We start from the raw sequence: 9,373 nt of genomic DNA on the forward strand, positions 1-9,373 counted from the left end.
ACATTACTTCATGTTATGATACTCATCCTAGAGCATCCATAACTCCACAATGAAGATATCCACTCTGCATTATTTTTCAACGCTTAACCTTGAACATTTTTGCTAAACGAATATTTAACCACCTTCAAAGGTTTCAGAAAATAATTTTCATGTCCTTAAAGAGTAACTCCCCTTAAAGACATGCTTCAAACTTTTGTCATTGCACCAACAATGACTTGAAATTTCTAAACCTTTAGGAAACCCAAATTTAGAAGTTTTGAGGTTTACGTATCAATATTTGAATGCAAACCTCAACCTAAACTTCAACTTAGTCTTCCTTAACCAATCTATCCTTGTTTTCATCATGAAAACTCCCCCTAAATGTATACAAATGTGTGTCAAGGGGTTAGGAATGATTGTCTAGATTAAAAATTGTTTAAAATACTGAAATAAAGCTTTCCCAGCCAAAATCAACATTTTCAATCGATTGGGTTGTGTCTCAATCGATTGAAACCACTTCAATCGATCCACTGATCGATTTAGAGAGGTTCTGTTCGCAAAACTTACCTCTGAATCGATTTCCCGATCGATTCAGGAGAGAATGGATCGATCGGCTGATCGATTCCGTGAGCTACTGCTCACGGGAAATACCTCTCAATCGATCGACCGATCGATTGAGGCACTCCAATTGATCGACTGATCGATTGGAGCTCTGATTTCCTGAAAATGAATTTCAACCGCCGAGATGCCCATGAGTTCTAGACTCGTCTAACCAAGCTTCACGAGAAGTCGATGGAGCTAGAGGATCAAATAAAAAGTGAATCCAGACTCAATTCCAATTCAACCAAGAAGCCTACTGAATTAGAGGTAGCATATCATTTCCATCCATAACAACCATTTTTTTCGCACATTTTTTTCTAGAATTTTGATTTTTTTTTCCAAATGAATACTATGACCCAAATGCTTCTCCACAACTAAAATGTAGTGAGGCTCACCTAGGAAAACAAAGGTATTAGTCAAGCTCTATGAATTATAATTATTCTCGAATAAAAAAATATAAAATCAAGTGAAAACAATATAAAGATACTAGCAAGTAGGTCAACACTAACATTTTTTTTTTGACTAAAGAGTGCTCATACCATTCTACCATAGATAGGGAAAAAAATAAATCACTAAAGATACGAGCATGCTTTTCATAAAGACATAGAGTCCTTCATGCTAATGTCATCTGCTATAAGGAAGGGAAAGGGGCACACAAACCCTGTTTCACGCCACACGACCGTGGCATAATCCATGTGGGAAGAGTGGAAGGGTTTTCCCCTTTAGAAAATTCATTGTGAAGCATAGTCGTGTCCTCACCAGTGATCATTATGCCATGACCGTGCCACATAGACACGATCGTGTCCTTTAGTAGCCGCGACAACCATGCATGATCATTCCCCATTTTTCCCACACGGATTATGCCACGACCATGCCCATGGCACAATCGTGGCATAATGGCCACTGGTGGAGGACACAGTCGTGCCTTTATGCATGATCGTCTCTGGAATGGGGACACGGTCGTGCCTAATAGGCACCGCCCTGGCATGAACTTGGCTATAAGAAAGACACGACATGCCTCTTAAGCACAACTGGAGCATAAAATCTACTATAGAGTCTTGGCTCAAAAGACATGATTGTGTGCTCGTGAGGTACGACCATGTGTGCTACTGAAAGCTACTCCAACATCCGATTTGCTCCATTTTTATTCTAAAAAGTGTCATGTTAATCAAAATATAAAGAGAGCAAATTTCTGAACTAAAAGAGTGAAAGTATGATATAATAATGAAATAGGGTACGATAAATATAAATCATGCTAAAAAAATACAAATAGATGTGTGATAAATAATACCTAAATATACATAATCTACCCATATAAGTTATCAAAAGGTCTCATCTCCCTCACTAAGAGTCTCACCTTTAGGACTTCTTTCATCTTTTAGGAGTCTTACCTCTGTGACTGCTTCAGCTTTCCAAGAATCCTCGCCTATGATTCTTCTTATGTAAAGAGATCTCACTTAATTTGAGTCTTCCTCATCAACACCTATAATGCTAGAGCATCCTGCCTATTTCTATTGGACGTCTCCATTTATCAGTCAGCCGTTTGACTTGAACTTCTCCAACACCCATTGAACTTCTTTATTTGTCCAGTATATAATCAAGAATCAAGCTTAACCTACTTGAACTTCATCAACCAATTGCACTTGCAATTACCTATCAAGTTTTCCACATTTGCACACTTAACAAAACAGATCAGAGAACACAACATTAACCTAACTTAATTTTGTCAAACATATCAAGACAATATAATTGAACTCAATCACTTGAGATATTATTGCACTACAATAATATATAAAATTATATTAATACATCGCTTACAAGGAGGAGCGAATCACGCACTAATAAAAATAAAATGGATACTAAATAATAAATATGTCCTAACCAACTTTAGCAACTATTATTACACCATATGGATCAATTAAAAAATAGTCAAACAAGAGAGTAATTCAATGATTAAGCATATTTGAAAATTTACCTATTCAACAAGTTAAATTAATTGTCCAATCACGATCCAAGAGTCACTCAATTCTGCAAAAAAAAAATAAAAAAATAAAAAAATCATACGTTAACCTTAGGCATCCCACATGACCATCACATAAGAGAATATTTCTCCCTATTTGAATCAACCCTTGCTTCATTCTACAACTTTACGATGTGATAACTAACTTAACCAAGCTCAAGCTCTGGAGGCATCCAAGAGTCATGCAAGAAGGTTGAAGAGATCGAGCAATTTGTGAAAGCTCCTACTTTACAACCATCAGACATTTGACTATTAGACTTCCGACTAATAGAGCGTCCCTATAATTAATAAACCCCCTAACTTGACTCATTTTGGATTTGTAATCCAATGAATAGAGATGAATACACAGGTCCCATGTAAATAAAAAAAAAAAAAACTTCTAACCTTTACATTTATTGTTTCAATTATCATGTTAATGGTCATATAACATTCAATTATACCCACATAGAGTCTTGGCCATAGAATAGGAACATAACTCTTTGAATGAAGTGACATACTTTTCAACTCTGGTAATGATAAAAGAGTCATACCTTTTTGTGAGTACCATGAAATTGAGGGGAAAAAAAAAAACGAACAAACAAAAAACATAGGACTTAATGTCGTGAATTGTAATCCTTTCTATGTCCACGCAAATGATACTTGGAAAATCACTCAACAATAGCTTAGACTCATGATCCAAACCTACGATTTGAAAATCTTACTATAAAATTCAATTAGATTGCCATTAAAAAAAATCATGTATTAATAAAAAATCTAGAAATCATGATATTTACTATGATTGGCATCATCTAAAAGGAAGTAACTGCCAATCATTTACTTAAAGAAGGGAGTGACTTAACACCATACCAAAATATAATTATTCAAATTACTCGTTTAACTTGAACTTATCATACTTTGTTACCTCTAAAATGAGTCATTTAATTAGTATTTTTTTTTAAAAAAAAGTTATAATTTATAGAGGTAGTTATTAGAATTAGTTTTTACAATTATTAACTAGGCATATCTTGGAGTAACCTTTTAACAATACATCAATCAATCAATAAATGAATTCATTACGAACAAAAATCTTTCACTGTTGGAGATCATTCCGGTTATCCCTTTCCTCTATTTCTTATAGTCAGGATATGGGTTTATTTCTATCATGACTTGCTTTAATTGAAATAATGGAAGTATTCAAATCCAAATTAAGACTCTTCATAAGGACACATGGAGTTCCACTGTTTCCTCTCAACAATTGACAAGGAGCTTTACACCCTCTATAAGTACAAATTTATAACAAAATATTGTATGTATTTAGCTTTGATTTCTTCAAGCATTAGGTATACCAACAATGTAACAAGTGCACATTACATGAATTCTGATGGGACTTCAATATGTTGTTTCATACTCCAGCAAAAACCTTTTTCTTTGTACCAAGAGCATTCTTGTCAAACAGAGTTTCCAAGGACCTTGGTTTCATGTTCCTCACTCGCCCATTCTCCTTCAGCAGTTCAGCCAACCTCCTCTTCTCATCCTTTACATCTGGGCTGGCCGTTCCAAGCTTTTCCTCCCTCAACCCAACAACATACTCGAGAATCTCAATGGCTTCATCATACCTGCAACCATGTTTGAGCAAACACACCCTTTGACCATAGGCTACTTTAACAAAATAGGAATGTTGCTATTGCTGGCTATAATGAAAAGACAAAATGTAGTAAAGGATTAGCTTGGGCCTTTTCTCATCCCCCTTTTGCTGAAAAAAAAAATGGTTTCAACTCAAATACCTCTCCGTATTTTAAATTTCATAAGTTGATCTCTTCATTCATCTTTAAATATAAAATTGTTGTTGGGTGATTTAGAGATCACGAATTTGGATCTCGAAAGTAGCCTTTTGCTAAATAAATAAATAATAAAATAACTGTATATAAAGAGATCCTTCATCGGGATCCCGTATTAGCGGAGCTTTGTGCACCGGGCTGCCGTTTATCTTAAAGAGTTCATCTTTCCAATTACAGGCTTTCATTTAAAACTTATCTTTAATTACCATCTGCTAACATCCCACAGTAAAGCAAGCAAGGAAAGAAAAGGGTGAAAAAACATAAAGAAGTAAAAGGGAAGAGACTCTAAGAGATGATATTCAGTCGATATATTCAGTTAGGGCAACCAAGCAAAAATGAAAAATTGCTTTATTAGGCTGGTAGAAGTCTATTTTCTCATTCTCTAATTATGCTAGGCAGTTGTTGACCCACCTTAACAATACATATTATATAATTAACACCTAATTATTCCTTTTGGGGTATTTAGTAGAAATCATGCTGACATTATCCTCCTTTTACCAGAGTTTCTGGTTGCAGTAACCATAGAGAGGGCAGATTATTGGTGAAAAGTGAAAGAAGGAAATTAGTGAGGCAGAAAATTATTATGCATTTAATTAAAGTGCAAGGAGCTAATATGGAAATGTGCATGTTCGACAATACAGAAAGCTTTATGATATAAACTAGAGAACATGTGTAGTATCATGCTGATTCGATGATATTGTAATACTCCAAAACTAGCAAAGCAGCTTTGCTTTTCCTAGGTTGGGGGTGCAATTGAATCTCAGTTGTGTTATGAAAACAAGCCATCGATAGAAAAGGGACAAATGACAGTCATTAATGAATGCATACCTTCCCATAGCATCATAAGCACCTGCTAGATTGCTGTATACTCCTAATGTGTCTGGATGATAAGGACCGCACTCTTGTTCAAGAATGCTTCTGGCTTCCTCAAACGATTTCGCAGCTTCACTAATGGCCAACCTCCGAATGCAAGAAAGCCCCATCTGGTTCAAAACAATTCCAAAGAAAGCAGACTTCTTCTCTCCACATGCTCGTAACTTGGTGATGGCATTCTCCAATGAAAGGTAAGACTCGTCATAGTTTCCTATAATGTAGTGCAGAACCCCCATCTGTGCTTCAATTCCAGCAATGGTGCTCTGTTGACCCGGAGAATTGTTATACATCTTCACAGCTTTCTGTAGTAACTTCAGTGCCTCTTCAGGTTCATTCATTGACTCAAATATAGATGAGACATTCGTCAATCCAGTAGCAATTTCCTCTGATGATGTTCCAGCAATTGGTTTATTATATATTCGAAGAGCATTTTCACAGTAGCATTTTGATTCCCTGAACTTTCCTATCCTATTATACAAATCAGCAAGATGTACCAAGACTGAAGCAACAGCGGGATGGTTCTCTCCTTTGGATGCCTTGAATGCAGTGAGTGCTTTCCTGTACGATAGCACAGCTTCATCATATCGTGCCAATGAGAGGTAGATGTCACCTATGCTAATATCTACTGAAGCCACTTCAGTTTCCTGACCATTAGACACCAAACCCATGCTAGCCAAGACTAAATGCTCCAAAGCTGCTTCATGGTCCCCCTTGGTATCACAAATGAGACCCATGAGTCTCCTATCTGCTGCCTCTTCAACAGATGTGGTTTCCCCATTCGCTTTATGGACATCAAGAGCCTTCTGGCACAACCTCTCAGCCTCTTCAAATTGCAGTGCTTGAACATGAGCTTCAGCTAAGTAACGACAAGTTTCACCAAATCGGGGATCCAAATCACCCAAGGCCTGCCTCTGAATTTCTAATCCTTGCTGGTAGCAATATATTGAACTCTCTAGGAGCCCCAACATAGCATAAGTGTCACCCAGCTGCATATAACCAGAAAATTTGGCAAGAGCATGCTCTTGGCTTTCTTCAGGAACTGGGATCTCCAGAGATTTCTGAAGAACAGGAACAGCCTCAGCGAACTGTCCCATGTTGCAATAGATTGCTGCTACAACATGCAAGCTTATGACCAAGTCTAAGCTTGGTTTCCCACCAGTACATTTCTCAAACGACTTGGCTGCTCGAAGAGCATATTTCAGAGCTCTTTTTGAATTGTTTGAAGCAATCAAATCTTTGGCATGCTTAAGAAGGAAAGGCCCAAGGTCAGGGTTATCCAGCCCTCCTTCAGATAGATCATCAGACCCATTATCTGAATTTGCCTCTCTTGTAAAATGCTTATTCTGTTTTTCCATATGCCTGACTACATAACCACTCTTTGCCACAGTTTTAACATCCTTCTGTGGTGATATTCTTAAGCCATTCTTTGCTGCAGATTTATTATCCTTCTGTAATGTTTTTAAACCAATTTTGGCCACAGTTTTATCATCGTGGCGTGGTGATATTTTTTCCTTTGTGGAGGATGTTAGACATTTATCAGGGTTGTGTCGAAACTGAGGAGGTCTTTTCAGCTTCTTTGAGGATCCAGAAGATATATTGGAAGGCAGGGATTTAGGATTGGTCTCAAGTTTCTTTTCAGTCGCACCATTTTTCCTTTCAGTCGCCCCATTCTTCCTTTGGTTTACTACTTTGGCTGCATTTCTATCTTCTTCCTCTTCAATGGCTTTAATAGCATGGCCACCTACAAGATGACACAATTCTGAGTCAATCCTTGACTCCTCACTATCTGAGCCATAGCTCTGCCGTGACACTGATCCGTCATAAGAGCTTTCCAACTCGCATACATTGTCATATAACTTCTCAATTGATGGCTCCTTTAAACTATCAGTTTGAAATTCCATAGCCTCAGTCACAGAACTGTTCATGCTTTGAGTCCTCGATGACATTGGTGTGGATAAATTTTCTTTGGCATCAGAAGAAATCATGTTGCGTGGCATTTCATTTAAACCAACTTGACCCTCAGAACTCCTGGCAAGGTAACAGAAAATGGCAGGTTGAACCGAATTAAAGGAGGATGTTCCAAGGCGAACAACTAGCGGGGATGGACAAATAATTTTTGAAGAGGATTGTGCAAATTATTTGATTTCCGAACATATATTCGAACCAAGGAGTCACTCGAAGAGAGTATTTCATTATCGTTAATTCCAAATCAAAAACCATAAAGAACAAACAAAATTTGCAGTATTCTTGAATATATATTAAACGAGATTTTAGAACCGTGTAATGATTGATATAAGCGATCTAATGATGAACGGAAATGATCACAGCCTAGAAGACTGTTCTACTTGAGAGACTGTTCTATATGCCAAAGAACCTCTCGGCCTTTCATTGTTATATAGAAGTCATCTCGAAAAAGAAAAAAAAAAAAAAAAGGAAAAAAGAAAAAAAAAAGTTAATCTAAATGACTGAATAAAAGACGGGCAATAGGAAGGATTGTCTCCGAGAAGGAAATTTCCAGATTATGAAGGGAAAAAAAAAAAAAGAAGAAAAAACTCGGCTTTGAAGATAAAGATTTCTAGCTCCATAGAACAACTCAAGCCGAAACCAGATAAAGAAACAATATATACACACATATAATCCAACAATTAAATCTGAAGAATCGCCAATACTATTTTCAACAATTCAATCTTCCTCCGCATTCTACCAGAAATCCAAAAAGCGAAGCAAATTAAATTAAACAATAGGATAGCAAATCTCATACCCTAAAATCCCGGCGCCATCCGAAGCATCACTGCATGCAGTAAAGGAATGATCTGCAATTGAGCACATAGAGAAGAAGAGCCCGGAGGCGGGAGGGGAGGAAGAGGTTGTTGCGGCAATCGGCACTGCGAGGAGGATTAGGTGCGAGCGGGAGGGATTTGGAGAGGAGCGAGGAAAAGGAACGGTTGGAAGATGGCGATGCCTCTCCGCCCGCCCATTCCCAACGACCTCAGAACACGAACGGCCGTTGGATGCATACCCCCCATTGCCGTGAAATGGACGGATGCGATTGGTCCTGTTTCCTGGGTGCGTTGAGCGGACAAAATTAGAAGCTTGAGATCGATTGATGGATGGGTGGCGGACGCTGCGGAAGAAGATGTAGTCTAAAAATAAGTTTTGTATTAAATGAGCCGTTGAAAAATTTCTTTTTAAAAATAGTAAAGAATGCTTTTTTTTGGGAAGAGATGTGTCCCGATCAATCACGCAACGGTTCAAATGATCCATATTAAATTTTAAAATAAATTTTAATTTATTTTAATGATTAATAAATTTTTTTTATAAAAGTGAGATAATCATCTTAATAAATTTGAGAATAAGAGAATGGAATGATAATAAAAACTTACATAAAAAAAACATAAATATAAAACTCATCGTTAACGGCAACTGAGCATGTCTGCCTTGCTAATAATAGCAATAAGTGAATTTTAGGTGTCCAATTTATAAAAAAAATTTATCGATTATCAGAATAAATTATAAAATATTCACAACAAACAACCTACGACCTATCGATACAGAGTTCTTAAATCAATCATAAAAAAAAATTCATTCATTAATCCATTCAAACTGAGATATAATCTTGAAAAAAAACAGAAGCGGCTATTTTGTTACACCATTGCTTAGAGATGGCACAGTTACAACGGCAACAGAATCAGATGCACTTGTGGAGATTCACTTTTATCTTCTTCTTACGCAAAACAAATTGGCCGGAGGTTCCAATCAAAACTTTGCTTGCACGGGGGACAATGGAAAGTCTCTGCGCAATAACAGAAACAATGCCATAATAAAATTGTTTTGTGTTAGCACCTTGGACATGTTTGATCATATAAAGTTGGTGCTCCGCGGATGAAGTATTACCAACTGATACAGCGGATAACTATTGATTTCGTTAATTCACACATAAATATTCAAAGTGATCTTCTAAATCCTAGTTATTCTATAGAATACTAGGAGATACGCAACTAAACTCGACATTCAAGAAGAAACGATGTGATCGTAAATTCTTATTGATAAAAAAAATCCCCTCAAATAACTAAACAGGTATTTA

The 9,373-nt window shown here is 36.9% G+C and overlaps 1 protein-coding gene across 1 annotated transcript; it reads right to left on the reverse strand.

Annotated features, from left to right (window-relative positions):
* Positions 1-3,760: 3,760 nt before the first annotated feature.
* LOC122046496 (protein KINESIN LIGHT CHAIN-RELATED 1-like) lies at positions 3,761-8,282 on the reverse strand. The gene is made up of 3 exons (XM_042607217.1): positions 8,051-8,282; positions 5,245-7,317; positions 3,761-4,194 (listed from the first exon to the last, which is right to left on the reverse strand). The coding sequence occupies exons 1-3, from the start codon at positions 8,116-8,118 to the stop codon at positions 3,981-3,983; spliced, it is 2,355 nt and encodes a 784-aa protein (XP_042463151.1). The 5' UTR covers positions 8,119-8,282; the 3' UTR covers positions 3,761-3,980.
* Between the last annotated feature and the right edge of the window lie 1,091 nt (positions 8,283-9,373).

The sequence above is a fragment of the Zingiber officinale genome, chromosome 2B (assembly GCF_018446385.1).
Source record: "Zingiber officinale cultivar Zhangliang chromosome 2B, Zo_v1.1, whole genome shotgun sequence".
Classification (NCBI taxonomy): Eukaryota; Viridiplantae; Streptophyta; class Magnoliopsida; order Zingiberales; family Zingiberaceae; genus Zingiber; species Zingiber officinale.

Bases quoted from the DNA above. Each gene is read 5' to 3' on its own strand.
- LOC122046496 (XM_042607217.1), bottom strand. From the start codon at position 8,118: ATGTGCTCAATTGCAGATCATTCCTTTACTGCATGCAGTGATGCTTCG. The intron at 7,318-8,050 runs GTATGAGATTTG...TTACCTTGCCAG, and splicing joins GATGGCGCCGGGATTTTAGG to GAGTTCTGAGGGTCAAGTTG. The intron at 4,195-5,244 runs GTATGCATTCAT...ACATGGTTGCAG, and splicing joins GCTTATGATGCTATGGGAAG to GTATGATGAAGCCATTGAGA.